The sequence below is a fragment of the Lissotriton helveticus genome, chromosome 6, assembly GCF_964261635.1.
Source record: "Lissotriton helveticus chromosome 6, aLisHel1.1, whole genome shotgun sequence".
Taxonomy (NCBI): domain Eukaryota; kingdom Metazoa; phylum Chordata; class Amphibia; order Caudata; family Salamandridae; genus Lissotriton; species Lissotriton helveticus.
In genome coordinates, this window is record NC_136067.1 from 34,249,611 (window position 1) to 34,270,295 (window position 20,685).

Consider the following 20,685-nt stretch of genomic DNA (forward strand, 5'->3'; position numbering starts at 1 on the left):
GATGCACCTCACGCACGGGGCTGATGCTGTTATTATTTACACAGCTCTGATGCACCTTAGGCACGGGCTCACAGCTGGTATTATTCACACAGCTCTGATGATGCACCTCACGCATGGGGCTGACACAGTTATCATTCACACAGCTCTGATGATGCACCTTAGGCATGGGCTCCCAGCTGTTATTATTCACACAGCTCTGATGATGCACCTCCAGCACGGGCTCACAGCTGTTATTATTCACACAGCTCTGATGATGCACCTCACGCACGGGGCTGACGCAGTTATCATTCACACAGCTCTGATGATGCACCTCAGGCACGGGGCTGACGCAGTTATTATTCACACAGCTCTGATGATGCACCTCAGGCACGGGCTGACGCAGTTATTATTCACACAACTCTGATGATGCACCTCGGGCATGGGCTCACAGCTGTTATTATTCACACAGCTCTGATGATGCACCTCAGGCACGGGGCTGACACTGTTATTATTCACACAGCTCTGATGATGCACCTTAGGCACGGGCTCACAGCTGTTATTATTCACACAGCTCCGATGATGCACCTCCGGCACGGGCTCACAGCTGTTATTATTCACACAGCTCTGATGATGCACCTCACGCACGGGGCTGACGCAGTTGTTATTCACACAGCTCTGATGATGCACCTCAGGCATGGGCTCACAGCTGTTATTATTCACACAGGTCTGATGATGCACCTCACGCACGGGGCTGATGCAGTTATTGTTCACACAGCTCTGATGATGCACCTTAGGCACGGGCTCACAGCTGTTACAGTGCTTCCTTCTTTTTACTGGGGGCAACCTGGCTCTGTGTTGGTGTGGGTGTGACTAGCCGGCCTGAATCGGAGCGCGTTTTTACGCATCCCGCGTGAGACACGTACTCGGGAGCCTACTTGGGAGATGGTACTTGGGAGATGGTACGAAGTGAGTGTAAGAGTCGTACCAGGCAGGTGCGACTCGTAGGGCGGTGCACTTACAGTGCCCGCGCCGCCTGGCGTACGCTCAGTGACCCAGGGCGCAGGCGAGGCTGAGAGGCTGTGCGAGTCGTGATGGGGTGAGACGCGCACACTTCAGGACTTCAGGGGGCACAAAGGGCGGTGCGGCCCATCAGGTGCGGGAGATGTAGCCAGGCAAAGGCTGCTGAGAAAGAGAGCAGTCATCGGCACGCGGCGGAGATGCCGTTGCCGTGAGCGTGCGCGCGACCAAATCCACGCGTGGCCAGCTCTTGTCGCTCCCTCTCCCATTCACAATGCTGGGCGCATGGCCAGCTTTTGTCAGGTTTGTCGGCTGAAACGATTGCTATAGTTCTCTGGCGAGAACGCGCTTCGCGCGTCTCTAGCCGAGACCTAAAAATGGAGTAAGGATGTTGTCACTGATGATCTTTGTCCTGCCTGGAATGCAAGTCCTGAATCTATTGTGCATTTGTTATTTTGTTTGCCCGAACTATAAATCTCTCACGGAAAAATGGATAATACCACTCTGTAAACTAGTTGGAACCGCCCACTATCTGGAGGTGTTAAGTATTTTGAGTACAGTCACATGCTGAGTTGTGGTCTTTGGTTTGTCCAGATATTTGTATGCACAGTGGCTAAAACGAACAAAATGCACTTTATGATGGGCCTGGCTAAAAATGTTTATGTATTGTAGACTAAGCGCACACCAAGCACTTTATGATGAAATTATTAATTATAACTAACAGCCTGATTCATGTACAGGCCGTTTTGTGTGGCCCTAATAGCGAATCATAGCGACTCGCTATTGAGGACACGCAAAACGGCATTCATGTAGGAATTGCTAATTAAATAGCGATTCCTACATGTTCTTTATTTGCGAGTAGCAATTTGCTACTCGCAAAAACTCCCCATTCATTCCTATGGGCCAAGAGGCCCATAGGAATGAATGGGGAGTATCCCTTATTTGCGAGTAGCAATTTGCTACTCGCAAATAAGATAGCGATTTTAAGGGTGCCAGGGGTGTCCAAAGGACACCCTGTAGCACCCCTAAAAAGCACATTTGAACAGGTGTTGCGCACACACATGTCCAAAGGACATGTGTGTGTGCAACATGCAACTTAGAAAAATGCTTTTAAAAGCATTTCTCTGAGTTTTTGCTATTTACCGAGAGGTCTGACCTCTCGGTAAATAGCGGCCCCAAAAGTGCTACATCGCAATTTCTTGATGTGTCATGAATAGCATTTGAGGAATCTCTAATAGAGATTCCTTAAATGCTATTCCTCGCATATTTGCGACTTCTTAAATAGCGATTTTTGCATTTGGGATCATGAATACCAAATGCAAAAATCGCACTCGCAAAGGGCCAGATTCTCAGAATCTGGCCCTTTTGCGAGCGCTATTGGCTACATGAATCAGGCTGTAAGTGTTTTCATATGAAATGTTTGTATCTATGCTATCTATCTGTCCCTCTTTTATTGTATAATGGATGTGCTGTGTACTTTTATGTTCCCTTGTGATCGAAATAAAGTGAAGATGCTGAAGCTTACGTCAAGTCTATCACTTGTCTGTCACCTTCTACCATTGGAGTCCCAAGCTGACCCCCACTAATGCATTTCTGCCGTGGTCTGAATCTGTCACTTTGGCCAGTCTTTGCTACTATCTTGGCCATCATCTTTGGAGGCGTACTCCTGGTGTGGTAGGCAGTACTGTCTCACTCATGGAAATTAGCCCCCTTTGATTTAACGATTGGTTCAATGCTTCTGCTGTTCCCTATTCCTCAAGCCCACTGTTGTTGCCTCATGATGATTGGCTCTCTTACCACTTGCTCTGTGATGTCTCTATCACAAACATATTCCTCTTTCTATGTTAGATGGTGAACTCTTAAAACCCAACTTTATGACTGCGCTTGTCATTTTCCAGATCTTTCATTCATCTTCTGCTCTCTCAGATCAGAAACTGATGATATGTACTTATTCTTGTGCCTCAGACTCCACTTTTCCCACACAGGTGGCTTCCAGAGTCTGCGAGGTGGCTGTTGGCCAAAGGCAAAGTGAAGAAAGCTCAAGCCGCCCTGGATCGATGCGCTTCAACAAACGGCCAGGCGCAGCTGTCCTCCAGTATAAACACTGAGGTGAGAGGATGTGATCACTTCTCACCTGGGAGACAGTGGAGGCTGCCAACATAAGGGGCATAAGGTTCTTGTTTCTTAATGTGACCGAAGGCAAAATACTTCGAGGGCTGAATATCCTAAATCATATGGGGCCTTTCTGCTTCTCATGTCATCACTCTGGTCATCCCAGTTTATTGTTTTACACAGGGGACTCCCATCACAAGTAGGCCTAAGGAAATTGCTTAGCAGGATCACAATCTTCTTTCATTAGATTTGCATAATTTGTGTATTTCCACTTTTTTTTCGAAACACATATGCTTTTTGCTTAGGGATCTGAAAGCTGGGTGATTGGCGCAGACGCGTGTACTGCGTTAGCAATGTTCAAGACTTGACCTTAGTACCTGTATGGGCAATACATTGAGCTGGCATCTCAGACGACCTTTGTGAGTGAGGGTACGACTCACATACAGTTTTCACACTGAGGACTACGCACCCATGATATGCTTAAAACACCAACATTTTACATGGATTTTGCATGTTTTCCATAGAAAAATAATTGCAGTTTTGCTCAAGCCTAGAATAGTTGTCCTCTACATGGTTTTGGTTGGTGACTCTACTCTTCTTTGGGCGGTGCAGGCCTTCTCACATTAGCAATCCTTTCATCATGGATGACTACTGTCCACATGACTAGTCTATGACATTCTTAACTGTTGGTGGCAGCCAAACAGTAGTTATGGGGTACAGGTCATTACACAACTGCACAGAAGTGTAGATATGCCATCTGAATTTCTTCTGAGTGTACAAGGAGCACGAGGCAGTGTTTTTGTTTGGATACATGTGCAGAAGGTACCCTAGTTAGTAGGGTCCTTCATAGGTTAATGAGACTCAGATGTTTACTGTCTCCCAACTGTGATGCTACTAGCTTCCCCCAGTGCCCTGTTACATATATACACAGAAAGCTAAGCCTATATGTCTGGTTTTGGATTCACATCTTCTTCAGTGAGCAGAAAAGTTGGTACCCTAGTTAGTAGGGTCCTTCATAGGTTAATGATACTCAGATGTTTACCGTCTCCCAACTGTGATGCTACTAGCTTCCCCCAGTGCCCTGCTACATATATCCACACACAGCCAAGCCTATATGTCTGGTTTTGGATTCACATCCTCTTCAGTGAGCACAAAAGTTATGGGCGCCTTGCCACCTCAATTTACCAGCCATCCGATGGGTGAGCCCACTTGCCAGGGTTCAAACATTTAACTTGCCAATCAGAGCATATTCCCCAAGTGAACGCTCAGCTCATTGAGGCAACTAGACTGCGGATATGACAATGTGCCTGTGATCGATGGTCGCTATGGGACCATTCCATGGCAACCATCTATCAAAGGTACACTGTCTCATCCGACATGAAAGATGCTTGTTCTGGTGATTAAGGGGCATATGTAGGTAGGCGTTTGCGATTCACAAACGCCCAAATTCGGCGAAATGTGCAATTCCTTAAATGCGATTGCAAAATAAGGAATCGCAAATTTTGCGATTCCTGGTTTTGCACCACATTTTGCTTAATACATACCATTTAGCAAATTCGCATTCGCAAAGGCCAACATTCTGCGAATTTCGGTCTTTGCGAATGCAAATTTGCTTGATACATATGGCCCAAAGTGATGCTATAGTTAGATAAAAATGTCAGTTAAAAAATACTATTTTAAATTATAAAAAAAATAAAAACAATGAAATCGACCTGTTATAGTTAACTGAAGTAACTATACCTTGCACACTTGCCATGTACAGTGATGGTATTAATGTTGTAATTTCAGATATTCTCAGTGATTTTATCAATCATATCATAGGAAATGTATAAGTGATATAATATGTGAGGTCATAAGCAGTGCCTAGCTATAATGTCTCTGTAACCTTTGTTCCTATCAGGGAATGTCTAGTTTTTTTTAACGTGAAGTAAGATTTAATTACCATACCTAACTATGCCAATCCCCTTCCACGCACGGCCCTTGACCTTTGACCGTGAGCAGCAGGGAGAAGGCACATCTTAAAGATTTTGGGGGCCCTGGACCAAACATAGGGGTCGATTAGGATGGTGGTGAATTCGCATCCTCCGGTCCGGTGGAAGCCACCACCAGCCCGGAGGATGCGGATTCACCGCCGCGGTCCCTGTAAACACCACCCGCCAGATTAGGATGGCGGTGGGATCAGCGGCGGACGGCAGGTACGTCCGCTGCTGATCCGCGGGGTGTAGCCTGCTATTTGGTGGCGGTGTCTGCAAGACACCACCAGCCAAATTAGGAAGCATGTGTAAACATGCTTTTCCGCGGCGGTATTTCCGCCGTTGAAAAGCATGTGGACCTTTGCTTCTGGGGGGCCCTTGCGGGCCCCCAGGGTGAAGGAGGGGTGGCGGTCACATCCTAATTGGCAAGGAGGGAACGCCGCTGCCCTTGCGGACGGTCCCTCCACCTCGGAGGTGGCGTACGGACGCAAGTCCGTCCGCCATCCTAATCGGCCCCATATTTTGGGCGCCGCTGTTTGGAACAGCATTTATAATCTTATTTCAGCTTTTGCATGCACTCTTTGGCCAGGTCACTGACAGGGCACAGGCACACTCATCCAGATTCGAAAGGGGTTGCATATAATATTCAGGGATAGTGATGTATGTTTTCAGTATTGTAACACAGCAGTAGCTCACTAACATTACCGAAAATAATCTCTTTCTCATATGTGAAGTGATGTTTTAAAAGAAACTTTTTTATGGATGTTGCATAAAACATAAACACAACATTTCTCTGCAAAATGTCTGTAATAGATTCTCACACATCATCCACATTAAAATTTCTGAAAGGAAAAGGTATTTAAAACAATGTGATAAAGAATTATTCAAGGTCATCAGGGCAAGCCTCTGTAAAACAGAGATGGCTCTATCAGGGGCCCCCTGAAAAGACTGGGTCCCTGGGCAAGAGCCCACTTTGCCTCTGCCTTAAAATACCTCTGGTGGGGAGTTGATCACAGGACCTGGCCTGCTGTCAGACCCTGCACCCAAACCCCATTGGTGCAAGAACCTCCCTCAGGCTGCAACCCCCCTACCACTCCCCCGGCCGCCTCCATGGTCACGCAAAACCGAAGGACACCCACCCAACTTTTCTTTGTTCCACTGTAACCTTATAGCCCGCCGTAGAGGGCTACACCAGCTATTAAAGGCCCTCTCTAGCGTTAAAGGCCCCGAGCTGAAGGCGAGGGCCTTTAACAAGGGAGAGGGACTTTAATAGCGGTATAGCCCATCTACGAAGGGCTATAAGGCTATTAGAACATTCTGTCACGAGAGGACAGAATGTTCTAACAAAAAAAACAAAGCCTTTTGGGAGCGCGAGGGGATTGGAATCACCTCAGGGTCCCTGAAGCCTTTGTTCACAGCCTGAGCTGTGAACAAAGAAACACTGGAATGTTGGAGCTCCGGGCTTATACCAGCCATTATAACCCCGGAGCACTCCATTGTTTTCAATGGAGCTCCTAACATTCCAATGTTCTCATAGTACTTGAACGATTTTTCACATGGGCTGCACTGAATATTGCAAGTCTGCTTTGGCGTAAAAAATACCCTGCTTCCATGCTTTGGACAAATGACTAGAATGAGTACAAATTCTGCAACAAGCACCCAGTACGTAGTGGATTACTACTACTTTTTTGAGGATGTCCTGCACAATTAGGTTGATGCGATGCACGAAACACAGGACTCTGAAGTATCCTCTATCAGCCATGACAATATTACTGCTAATGTTAGTGGCAACAAATCCAGTGCTAAACCTTCTGGGTTGAAGCCATTTATAGACTTTGTTATCAAATTCTTCCAAGATCCTGGCAGCTGTATGCTTTCTGTCCATGGAAACATTGCAACTATTGCATGTCACTGAATGCCTCAAATGGATGTATGACGTTACAACACACACTTTTACAACGCATACCTTTACAACACATTTTTTACAACGCAACATCCATTACAACGCATTCCATTACAACGCATGCCATTACAACGAAATTTTAAAAACTACATTTACAACGCATTCCATTACAACGCATAATACCTTTACAACGCATACCATTACAACGCATACCATTACATCGCATGTTTGGTAAGTATTGGATAGTGTAGGGGTAAAAATTACTATTCTAACTCCAGGGGGTGCAACCGTAGGGTAAGTGTTGGATAGTGTAAGGGTAAAAATTACTATTCTAACTCCAGGGGGTGCAACAGTAGGGTAAGTGTTGGATAGTGTAGGGGTAAAAATTACTATTCTAACTCAAGGGAGTGCAACAGTAGGGTAAGTGTTGGATGGTAATGTTATGCGTTGTAATGGTATGCGTTGTAATGACTGAGTTGTAATGACATTCGTTGTAGTGGTGTGCGTTGTAGTGTCATGCGTTGTAATGGTTGCGTTGTAATTGCATACGTTGTAATGGATGTTGCATTGTAAAAGTTTTGTTGTAATGGTAGTGCGTTGTAAATGTTGCGGTGTAAAGGTTGTTTCCCCCCCAAATAGCAACATCAGTGGAGGGATCAGCAGCTACCCTTTGCTACATTTCTCTGGAAGGAGATCCGGTGAGCAGTGATGCACATTTAATCTGTTGCTTGGCAGCTGGTCCGCGTCTCGAGCGACAGATGGGCAAAACAGGACTCTCCTTCACCAGAACAAAGGCATTCCGAGATGTGCTCCTGAATTGGCCTGAGGGTAAAGAAGTCCTTTACTGGGTTGGAGAGCTTTCTTATTGTGTCTGCAGAACCTGCTGAAGTGCAGGTAGGTGTTTTTTTTGTCTTTACCTTGGGGTGGTCTGTGACTTCGGTAGGGGTGGTGGATGCTGCAGGTATTTAGGGACTTGAAAAGATGGCAGTGTCGGTGGGCAGGGCCGGACTGGGAAAAGAAACCGGCCCTGGCAAACTGCTAAGCCGGCCCCCCTGGGCTGAGGGTGAGTGCAGCCGAGCAGTTTGCGAGAGCCGGTTTCGTCCTATTTTGTTACAGGGGGCCGATATTGCCGATCCCCGGTAACATAAATGGTCCCCAGGGGACTAAAACCAGCCCCCACCCTAGCGGCATACCGGGGAAATGCCCGGTGGCCTCTTTGGCCAGTCCGGCCCTGTCGGTGGGCTACATGACTCACAGCAGGTTGAACAGAGATTGACTTTACTTCCTTTGTGCCACTGCCAACACTAACATTTACTGGCAAATTATCAATTTCCTCAATTTGAGAGCTGTTGGGGGCCTTCCTTTTTTTCTATGTCTCTTGTGGTGAGTTTTGGTCAGGCTCCAATCCATGCCACGATCATCAAAAAGGGGCTTGGAGTAGATGGGGGAGTGCTCTTTATTTTCCTTGTGGGGACTGTGACGCTGATCTGTCCAATGGAAGAGCAGTCATAACATCTTTCTCAGAAGCAAGCTCTGCTCTTACCTCTGGGAGATCAGTTGTAGCTGTTGAGTTTCCTGGGAAGATTAACTTTGCTGCTGGGACAATTTGATTTCCAATTCACTGCTGTTGTCCACGACTGCAGCGCCGAAAGATGTCTGCTTCAGCTTTGGTGGTGCTGGTGTTGTTGATGATCCAAAGGTGATCCTTCTCCCAACTTCTTCCTGCCTAGTGGAAGGTGCAGCAGGTGCACCACATTGCTGGAAAAAGGAGGAGGATTTGATGCCGGTGGTGGCACTGGAGATAGACTTATTCTCCTCATTGGCTACTTTCTTGGTATGAATCTCCTTTGGGGCTATCTTCTTTACTTCTTGTATGGGTCAGCAGTTCGAGTAGATGCACTTAGCTGACACCAGAGTCCAGAAAGACCTCTCTTCTAAGTTACAGAGTACTCTCCATCCCAGTTAGTGAGTAACTTCTCGTGCACATGCAGGCAACAAAAAGAAGGGAGAAGGTAAGACTTGGCCATTCTTGTCAATACAATACATGTTATAAGTAATCATCACCATAAATTTAATATAAAAATAATTATTAAATAATATAAAAAAAACTGGTATTCCTCCAGCTTCATATATACAAGATAGCCCAGCACACTTTTATACATAAATATAGCAATGATATGATAAACACAAATCAAAGATTGTTCCAAGGATGAGTCGATGCTGTATTAGATTTCAAGCCTTTATTCAGTTCTTTTTAAAAACTTTTGAAACCGCCAACAGGTTTCGTCCCGTCCAGGGACTTCTTCAGGGCTGATGGTAAAATGCCGAACAAAAAATTTGAGCTGTATTTGTTCATCAGTAGTGTTGATTAGAGCGAAGAATTCCAGATATCAAAAGAGAGCGTGGTTTCTCCATTATTTTTTATAATTCCAAATATAATCCCAATTCCAATGCTCATTAAAGGCAAAGTGTCCTAATGCCGGAGTATGTGTCCATACGAGCGTCGTAGTGGCGTAAGTATTCCTCCAGCTTCCATCAGGCCACTATATGAGGATCTGGAGAGCAACAATGGAATACATTAATGAACACATAGTTGTTTTCCCTCCAGGGCCCATGGGCCCCCTATGGGTAGCGAGGGGCATCTAAAAAATGGATAACATTATTAAATATTTTGTGTCGTTCCACGCCCCAAAGGGCACCAAGTGGAGGCAGGCAACAATTGAATACATTATTTAACAGATGGTGTCCGTCCAGGGCCTATGAGGCCCCTGTGGGGGGAACTGGGAGTACACAAAATTCGAACAAATTCATCAAAACTACAAATGTGTACTACAGACTACTACAATAAGTCATAAGCACAAATACATATACGAAGAAAGATATATTAAGAAAAAAACAGAAATGAGCAAGAAGAACATGGGCTTTTTATTATCATTATGTCTAGAAAATGGGATAAAATGATGAATTATCAGAAACACCCAGCGGCTCAACAAAATTTTGGTTTGCTCACTGCATGGCGTGGCGGTACAAAAGGGGGTGGTGATGGACGGAGCATCTGAATCAATCAAACACTCACACCCAGTCAACAGATCTGGGTTTAATCCATCACCGTTCTTTAGCCCACTCTGCCACCCCAGTTCAGACATGGCCATATGCAAATCAGTCTGACCCTGTGCCTCATGGGAACAGTCCAGCCGGAACTGCTAAGCCATGCCTTCCCTGGACCGGAAACAAGCTTCCGAGGACCGGTTTCTGGCATTCCAGCCGTCTTCAGCCCGGCTTGCTTGAATCCAGTGGCAAAGTGAGCAAGGGACTCACGTCTGAGCATACCCTGCCACACTTATGGCGGCCAAAGCGGTACAAAAGGGGGGTGGTGATGGACGGAGCATCTGAACCAATCAAACACTCACACCCAGTCAAAAGATCTTGGGCCAGCAAGTGTGGATGCATGGGAAACAAACACAAAATGGCCATTACACACATGGCCAGCAAAGGAGTAGGAGGCATGGACTGAGCAAAATGACACATATTACATACACACGACAGAATGGTGGTTGCCCACATGACTCAGCAAGAAAGAGACATTGAGAACAAAGAACATGACAAACCTATCTTGCTTGGAGCACCTTCCTCCCCCCTAAAAACATTTTAGCATTGCATGCAAAGGACTGCACAAATATACATCTCTGAAATGTATCTGGGCCCATTAATGGAAGTGCCATTTAACCACCCACCACAAGTCAATCAGTAATACCAGAAAAGAAAATATATTTAGAAAATGACCCAACCACAAACAGCCCAAGGCAGCATCAACAATATAGAATGTGTGGCTACATGGTCCTGGAGTCCTGACCCCAGCCACCAACAGGTACAGGCACACAAAAATGCACTTTGTGCATGAAAATAAGGCCATCCACATGCCCCTAAAATAAAAAAAAGGAAACTACGGCACAGCAACAGTAAAACTTTTAATACATTAACAATACACTCAAGGGGTACTGTAGTGAAGAATACACCCCAACCAGTAAAACAACACAGTAACATGATTGACCAATCTATACTAAATTCACTAAAAGAACACAAGGACATTGAGAAAATATATATTACAACCTCATGCCTCCAGTATCCCAAAAAATGGCAAAAATTTGCAAACATTATCCTTTAAAAACCTTAATCCCATATGGGCCCTTAACACCAAACTCATGGCCATTCAGCAACAATTATAAAAAGAAAAGGACCTAGAAAAGGAACTAAAAGAGTGGTGCCTAACCCTGTTGGAGCGCAGCTCGAGAGTGAGCAAACACAACATGGTGACCCAAAAATATAATTTGCAAGAAGAATTTTCTTTCAAGTGTTTTCTTCAAAATGTGATTGGTGCATATATATTTCTCATTAATTCTGCAGCGTATCCTAACAGTCTGAAAGGTGAACACTGGACAAGAACTGTGAGCGGAAAAGAGAAGACTTGGGTGCTTGAGACACAGCAAGCTGCTGTTGTGTAGTTTCTACTAATCAGTAGGAACTAAGGGGCATATTAACAAGCTGAAATATCGCCGCTTACTCGGCACAATTCGCCGAGAAAGCGGCGATACTTCCAGCGCCCTATTCACAAGGGCATTGCAACGCCTGCCTCAAGCCCACTTTGCATGTCAGCAAGAAACATCGCTAATGACATGCAAAGTGGCCGTTCCCACGCCCAACCACATGTAAAATGTGGTTGGAGGTGGGAACACCCTATCACCAAGGCAGGCGTTGGGAGGAAAAGACCTGCGATAAACTCGTTTATCGCAGGTCTCCCAACGCCTGCTCTGACCAGGCGTTAGGCATTGATAACATGGGGGTGTGGATGATAAAGCTAAATCCACCCCCCCATATTATCAAGGCACACATTAGCGCGTGAAAACAACGCTTGTTTTCACGCGCTAATGTTCACTATCGCCGGCTATCTCAGGATTTACTATCGCCTATGTGTTGCGCGTTGATAATAACGCGCTAACACGGCGAAAAAATCAGGCAATAGCCGGCGATAGTGAAACGTGTGATGTGCGTTTTTTAATGCACATCTTGTTAATATGCCCCTGAGTGTTTATGGACAACATGAACTTTGGATGGTGCCCGACTGATTCAAAGGACCCCGCAGGATATGATAGCCCTTAGACCTGCTACCTCACTGTGCCACCTGGAGCCCCTCTAAGCCTAAGAGAGGAGCGAACAGTTCTGCAAACCACTTGAACATGACAGCCCTGTTCCCTCGGGACCTGTGGTGACAGACCTAGAACTTTTCGCTCACTCACTCTTTCGCTTAGTCACTCGTGCTCTTTTTGCTCAGGGAAACATACGAAGAATATATAGAGGGGCGTTTTTAATATTTATTGTACCGTAGTGATTCTTCTAAAGTGCTGCGATGATTAATAAACAGAAGCAGACAAAAGTTATTAGTAGTGTTAAAACAGTGAATAAAACAACGAGTTCCACCATCTTGTTGAGACAACTTATATATGCATACATATACAATATTAGAACATTGGAATGTTGGGAGCTCCATTGCAGATAATGGAGTGCTCCATGCTTCTACGGGACGGTAAAGGCCTGCAGAGCAACATTCGAATGTTCTACAAAGGCTTCTTGATGTTCAAGGGGATTTATATCCCCTCGAGCTTCGAGAACCCTTTGTTTAATTTGTTAGAACATTCTGCCCTCTAGTGGCAGAATGTTCTAATAGCCTTATAGCCCTTCGTAGCTGGGCTATACCGGCTATTAAAGTCCCGCTGTTTCGTTAAAGTCCCTCGCCTTCGGCTCGGGCCTTTAACGCTGGAGAGGGCCTTTAATAGCCGGTATAGCCCGCTACGGCGGGCTATAATGCTATAATATAACAATCTAGCATACTCCAACAAAGCAAGACCCTAACCTACGTGTCTAGGGTGCAGATGTATGTTTGCCAAGACACTCCTTTCTGGATGATCTAACCGTACGCCCTGGTGGGTAAGAGTGTAGGACCCCCGTCTCGGTCACAAACTGGGGCACCCCTCACCGAGATGTCAGTAAGCTGTTAGATGGGAGCCTCTGTATACAGGGTCTCCTCAAAGTCAGCAGAAGGGTCTCCTCTGATTATGCCACAAAACAAAAGGTTATATATACCGAACGGCTTCCTTGCCTTGGGCCGAGATTGTGATCAGGTTGCTATTGTTTGTGTTTCACAGATAGCTACGTTGCCATATGGACATAAGAATAGACACATTTTTATCATGCATGTGAGGGCCTTGTACTTAGTGCCAAGGCAGTGTCATAGGGGCACATGCATCAATATTGCATTTTGCGATTCCTTAATTGCGAAAAATAAGGAATCGCAATTAAGGAATTGCAAACTGCAATGCATAAAGAAATCGCTATAAAAATAGCGACTTCTTAAAATTCCTTAATTGCGATTCTCTAATTGAGAATCGCAATTAAGGAATACCTGCCCATCCATTCCTATGGGCCTAGAGGCCCATAGGAATGAATGGAAAGACATTCTTAATTTGCAATTCACCATTAGAAATTCGCAAATTAAGAATGCAATTTCAAGGATGTAGGGGTGTCCAAAGGACACCCTGTTGCACCCCTGAAATCTGCACACTCACATGCCCCAAGGGCATGTGTGTGTGTAAAATGGAACTTTGAAAAATGCACTTTAGTACATTTCTCAAAGTTTTCACAAATTACCATGAAGGTCAACTTCATGGTAATTTGCTCCCCTTATTTGCGAATTCGCAAATTTTTAAAGTTTGATGCATTGCATTTAAGGAATATCAATTTGAGATTCCTTAAATGCAATCGCAATTTAAGAAATCACAATTTTGCGATTTTTTTTAAATTGCGAAAATTAAAATGGAACTTTGAAAAATGCACTTTAGTACATTTCTCAAAGTTTTCGCAAATTACCATGAAGGTCAATTTCATGGTAATTTGCTCCCCTTATTTACGAATTCGCAAATTTTTAAAGTTTGATGCACTGCATTTAAAGAATCTCAATTTGAGATTCCTTAAATGCAATCGCAATTTAAAAAAATCCCAATTTTGCGATTTCTTAAATTGCGAAAATTACAAAAATGTTAATGCATCCCAAAAAATGGAATTGCATTCGCAAACGGCCACATTTTGCGATTCGCACCATTTGCGAATGCAATTTCCATTGATGCATGTGCCCCATAGTCTTATCATGAAGTATTTCATGTCAGCAAGGTCGTTGTTTCCAAGAAACCAGTCCAAGTGTCACAAATAAAAATTTGTGTCAAAAGTCGATGTGGCAAAGAGAAGGCAATTTTAGATAGAGACCGTGTCATGTAAAATGGCACTGACTCCTACCAGGCCTTTTGCACATTGAGCGACACCTGATATAATGAACTGCAGCAGCGAAGAAGCCAACAGCACATCACTCCTGGCACACTGAGAAGCACTACATAAGCTAACGATGGCTTCTAAGAGAATAATCTCAGGATGGGTGGTGGACAACCATGAAGTAAAAAAATAAATGGCAAACTCCTTTGGCCGGTGCATGAGTGAACCGACTACAGAGACCCCTACCTCAATGGAACACATCTCCCTTTTCCCATTTGATACAAACTATTCTAAGCATAATGTTGTGCAGATTTTTGGGAGCTAAAGTAACACATTATTACAAAACACCTAACTATAACATCACTTTAATCTTTGTTTTTTTTCCAGAGAATATATATCTCCTGTAGGTACTCATAGCAGAGGCGGCTGGCACGTATGTACACTGGTGTAGCGGGCGGGCAGGAGGGCAATTAAGTGGTGGGTGAGGGGGGGAGCAAACAAACTTACTGCCAGCAAGGGTCACCACAAGCTCTGCGCTGAACTCTGGTGGGACAGGAGTCACAGGGTTAACATTGGGAACGCCGCTTGTGGCGTTAGTGTAGGGTTGGCATTCTAGCGTTCACGCTACGTCACCACGTAGCGTGAACGGCGGCCATTTTGGGTCACGCGCGAGTAGCGCAAGTTCGGGTGCCAGAGCTGAAAGGAAGGTTGCCAGCTCGGCGCTCTCTGAATAAGTGCACTAAATTAAATAAATAGCAGTGCCATAACGTGCTGGTGTCCTGTCATCTTTGGGGGGCAGTACCACGCCTACAGTTAGTCCATCCCAGGGCAGGGCCACCCCTCTAAACCCCTGGGTCCAGGATACAGCTTCACACCAGGAGCCGGCAGAAAAGTACAGTGAGCACCATCACAGACTGTCTTATTTTAATTAGTCGAATCCTAAACTTGACTCACATACTTTGCACGCTTCATGGCCGAGTTGATTGGGATTAACACCCCAAAAAACATTTGACACCCAGCTTGGCTTGAACTGATTGGATCTTCCCCGAGACTTGTTATATATTATTCAGGCCACTGCACGGTGCACGTTACTGCTAGTACTTTGTTGTAATGTACCCTTTCGCTTGGTTGTTGTTTCTCTGTTAACCCCTTGCATGCGTGGTGAATTTTCGCGCTGTACGGGCGATTTAGAGAGTGGGCGGGTTCATGACGGCCCCCAGCCGTCATCAGCACAGGCACACCGTGACGCATGACGTCCGGGGACCGTCATCAGCATGGAAGGGGTTAAAAATACAAACGTCATCCCCAATATTTGGCACCGCTGTGCAAAAGGCCCCGTGACGTTATCAATACCGCGCATCCCACCCTTTTGCTAGTATGGGGAAAAGGAAATTAATGGAGGGGAGTGAAGGAGGGGGGGTTAGGAGAGCTGCTGCCAGGGATAATAGGGGAAAAAAGGCTGGAAGGAACCAATACCAAATACTCAAACCGACCCAAACACGAGATGGTCTTGACACCCTGCCATGTTCTTCGCTTCCACCGGCTGACTGTCCCCCTGCTGAGTCTGCTCCTTGTTCTAATGCAAACTTACTCCAAGATTCCCAGGGAACTCACTTTCTTATAAATGAATTGAGGTCGGAAATGTCATCAATGCGACTATTGATTGTAGATTTAACATCTATGGTTAAACTCCTAGTACAAAGGATACCTACCTATACTACTATGAAAAATAGTCTAAGTTGGGGCACCAGCATAGGAAGACAAATCATGATAAACTTAAATCTGGTTCTGGAAGTATTGGATTGGCTAGTAAGGCTTTCCCTGAGACTCGTTGCTGCATATCGGCAGGAACAGAAGTGATCCCCATGGACAGACCAGCTCGTTCAAACACAACGTGTGTAAAATTACGAATACCCGAAGTGCCAAGACGCCTTCAGGCATTCGCTGCGCTTTATAAAATGTAAAATCAAATCAAATCAAACACAACGTGTGTAAAATTAATTCCAGCACAACTAGTAAAAAAACGTCCCAGTTTAGTAAGAACAGGAAATTCTAGACAAAACACCCAAGAGGATAGATCTTCAGTGTCTAGACCCATTCCATCACAGGCCTCTACAATCTTTATGGTAAATGTACCCAAACATGCTAACATTAATGCCATAGAAAGTGCAGATTCCCTTATTAGAACATTGGAATGTTGGGAGCTCCATTGAAAACAATGGAGTGCTCCGGGCTTATAATGGTCGGTATAAGCCCGGAGCTCCAACATTCCAATGTTTGTTTGTTCGCAGCTCTGGCTGTGAACAAAGGCTTCAGGGAGCCTGAGGGGATTCCAATCCCCTCATGCTTCCAAAAGGCTTTGTTTTTTTTGTTAGAACATTCTGTCCTCTAGTGACAGAATGTTCTAATAGCCTTATAGCCCTTCGTAGATGGGTTATAGCGCTATTAAAGTCCCTCTCCCTTGTTAAAGGCCCTCGCCTTCTGCTTGGGGCCTTTAACGCTGGAGAGGGCCTTTAATAGCCGGTATAGCCCTCTACAGCGGGCTATAAGGCTATAGTAACAAGGCTATACACTGGATCCGTCACGTGAGGGGATGCTGTTCGATTATTCGTGAGGATATTATTAGTGCAAGAAGACTTACCTCACAAACTGACCCATTGGATTGTATTGAGCTGAAGTTCAAAGGGCAAAATCTTGCAGATAATATGCTGGCATTAGAATTCTGTACATCGTCCCCAGTTTATTCCTCAATCCAATTTAGACGCTTCCCACTTACTGATGGTTACGGATGTCTTCCTGGGCAATAACATTCCCTTCAAGCAGGGTTTTCCTCCTTGGAAGATAATGATTGACTCGAGAACATGCCCTATGAAGAACAGGAAACCCAGGGAGCTCCCTTGGTAATCATAGAATCTTCGTCCTGTATCCCCTGTAATCATATGCCATCAATCCCTACTAACAACATAGTGCCAGATAATACACTGGTAACACTATTGCCATTGCTGAAGCCAGGCATTCCTGGGGGGGCCATTGAGTGGCCCTAGTGGCAGAGGTCCAGCCTGTGGCCGCTCCACTGGACTGTCGGTGCTTTCCTGGAACATGGCCGCATTGGGTTTTAAGATTGCATCCCCCGATTGTCACTTTTTCATGTACCAACGCAACATTTGTCTCCTGCAGGAAACTTGGATGGTGGATCCCTGTTTCCAAGCATGCTACCTAAATTATAACATGGCGGCCATTAGGGGAGGGGAAAGGAAGCGCCTCAGGTGGGTTACTAATCTGGGTTCGCCAAGAATTGGGTTTTGTCGTACAGATACTAGAGTCGAATAGTAAGGACATCTTAGCAATCAGGATGAAATGGGGCCAAAATGACACCATTGACGTGTACAATGTTTACCCAAGAGGGACTAATGGTAAAAAATCTGAAGTTTTAGCGGCTCTCGATGGCTTACTAGACCAGCATTCTAGGGGCAGGAATGTACTAATAGCAGGTGACTTTATTGTGACCTTCGAGCCCCTTACAAACGAGAATTATAACCTTACTGAAGATAAAAATGACCAGTGGGAAATTCCTACACTAGATCTAGCTCCCATAAAAAAGTGGACGGATGTGGTGATCCAATTATATTCTATATGCCCGGAGAAAGGCCTATGGGTGACAAATGGCAGAACCTTATCTGATAGACATGGTTCTTGTACATTTAATAAAGGCCTTAGTACTAGTCGTATTGACTACCTATTGATTAACTTCCAACTATTGAACGTACTATGTGATATGTTGGTCGCAGAGAGGCTAGTGAGCGATCCTAATCCGCTGTGTGCAGCTTTTAACGAATCAATAAAAGAGGTAGTCAAACCCAAGCATAGAGATATTGTCACTCAGGATTTGTCTTCCTCTAATGACATGAGGAGGTTAAATTGGGCACACCTACTTGAGAACTCTGAAGCCCTAGGAAAAATTTCCATGGATATTATTAGTAAGGGTGGCGGAATGCGCAAATCTCCGCGAAATGGTAAAAAATCTCTGCGAACACCCAGAAATTCCGCAAACATGCTTTTTTACTGTTCGCAATCGCTGTTTGCGTGCTCGGGGGGGAATATCTCACGAACACGCATGTGAGAACGTGAACAAGCAAAAAAATTCCCGAAGTTGCGGAACGCAGAATTTTGGCCAATTTTGCGTTCTCCGCGTAACTCGAAATTACCCAAATTCCGTAAACGGAATTTTCCGCCCACTCCTATAAAGTGCTATATTCTCATTAGTTGTTCTCCTCTCCAACTCCGCAACCCCTGAGTCCATAATAGAATTCCATGAAGAATTCTTTAACCAACTACATACCTATTTTTCTAAACATTCTAAGACCAGAAGTACTAACTCTAGAAATACTTTAAAATGGTTTAACACCAGATGCAAGGAGGCACAAAAGTCCCTAGGGAGCGCAGTAAGAGAAGGGGACCGTGTGAAGGTACGCACGTCTAGGCAAATCTACAAGAAACATATAGCATGAGAACAGATGGTTTGGACCTTTAACACACCTGCGAGAATAGAAATTGCAAAGTGTTTTGGGATGTTGTAAAATAGGGCAGTGGTGGTCGATCGACAGAACCAATAAACCATGTAAGTCAGGATCAATGGGTTAACTACTTTAAACCACGGTATGCCTGTAACCCGGAGGATAGTGAAACAAATGAGTTCTTACATTCTTATTTTTGCGGCCCGGCTTTTAATGAGGCTGATGTTAACCTTGCATTGAGAACCCTATCAGGAGGCAAAGCACCGGGGCCTGATGGAAATCCCGGCCGATGTATATCTCTTTGATCAAGTTAAATGGAGTAAATACATTATGATACTAGCTAATGAAATCGCAAAGGGTGCACCGGTCCCGGCCTCGTGGAAAGGGGCCGAGGTAATCCCTGTTTTCAAAAAAAGGGGACAGATGTCAACCTGAAAATTATAGACCGATTAGTCTAATTGATTCCTCCCAAAAAATTATGGGCCGTCTTGTACTGAATAAGGTGCAAGACTGGGTGGAGGAGCAGGGTATTTTATCAATCCTCCAGGCGGGGTTTCGGGCACGCACAAGCACTGTTGACCAGATATTTCGCTTTACTGTGCTTCACTGGAAGACGGTGGTCATTGAGAAGGGAAGCCTATATGCTGCCTTCATAGATCTTAAGGCGGGTTTTGACCTCGTCTCCTGTGTTAACCCCTTCGATGCTGATGATGGCCCCCAGCCATCATGCATCACGGGGCTTGTGTGCTGATGACGGCTGGGGGCCGTCATAAACCCGCCCACTAGCGATTCTGCCGCACAGGCACAGAATCGTGGCCGCGCCCAAGTGGTTAAATTGTGAGCTGTAATACAAGAGCTAGGCATACCCCATGAATTACGATCACTCATAATTAGACTCCATGAGGGAAACCACGCAAGAATCAGATGGGGTAGGCAAGGACAGACTACAAACACCTTTTCCATTGAGAAAGGAGTGAAACAAGGTTGCGTAATGGCACCAACACTCTTCTCTCTGTTTATTAACGGGATTGCAAAAGTTATGGAAGCTACCCCTACTGATGCTCCAGTCCTGGCTGGTGAGAGAATACCGATCCTAATGTTTACGGATGACACGTTGATTATCGCCAAAACACCAAGCGGCCTTCAACAAGCGCTGCTGCTCTTTGAAGAGTTTTGTCATCTGCGGGGACTGGTAATCAACGTGTCAAAAACTAAGTTTATGACCTTTAGTCTGCATAGATGGATGTATGACGGTACAACGCGTGCTTTTACAACGCGTACCGTTACGACGCAGGTTTTACAACGCAAGTCGTTACAACGACTTGCGTTGGGGGGTGCTGGATAGTGAATAGTTTAATTTACTATTCCAACTCCAGTCCCCGTGGATAGTAGGGAAGGTGTTGGATAGGAAATTAAACTATTACCTATCCTAGAGCACCCTCCAGCGAAAGTCGTTGTAATGACTTTCGTTGTTAAACCTGCGTCGTAACGGTACTTCGTTGTAAAAGTTCCGTTGTAAAGGACGTTCCCCGCATAGATCATTTAGAGGAGGAGTGGTACTGAAAAATCGACCTCTAGAGCAGGTAAAAGATTTCATATATCTAGGGGTCACAATGGAGAGGGATATGAAGTGGAATAAGTAACTGGAAATGGCTGCCCTGAAGCATCGTCAACTGGCAGGAATTCAGCAAAAAGAGTTCAATACTTCTTTAACCAAACCAGTTAGTCCAGTTCTACAAGTTTATAACACAAAAGTCATGGCTTCCGTGTTATATGGAGCAGAGTTGTGGGGATTTAGGGACCTTTCCAAACTTACATTAGCGAAAAACAAGTTCCTGCGGAACATTACTAAACTCCCACCAAGCACACC

At 45.1% G+C, this 20,685-nt stretch overlaps 1 protein-coding gene across 1 annotated transcript in view; it reads left to right on the top strand.

Moving 5' to 3' along the window:
• The window catches only part of LOC144762182 (solute carrier family 22 member 7-like), a 97,146-nt gene that overhangs the window by 66,102 nt on the left and 10,359 nt on the right, over positions 1-20,685 (top strand). Inside the window, exon 5 of the mRNA XM_078647339.1 lies at positions 2,982-3,105. Within this exon, the coding sequence (XP_078503465.1) occupies positions 2,982-3,105 (124 nt within the window). The remainder of the gene's footprint in view (positions 1-2,981; positions 3,106-20,685) is intronic.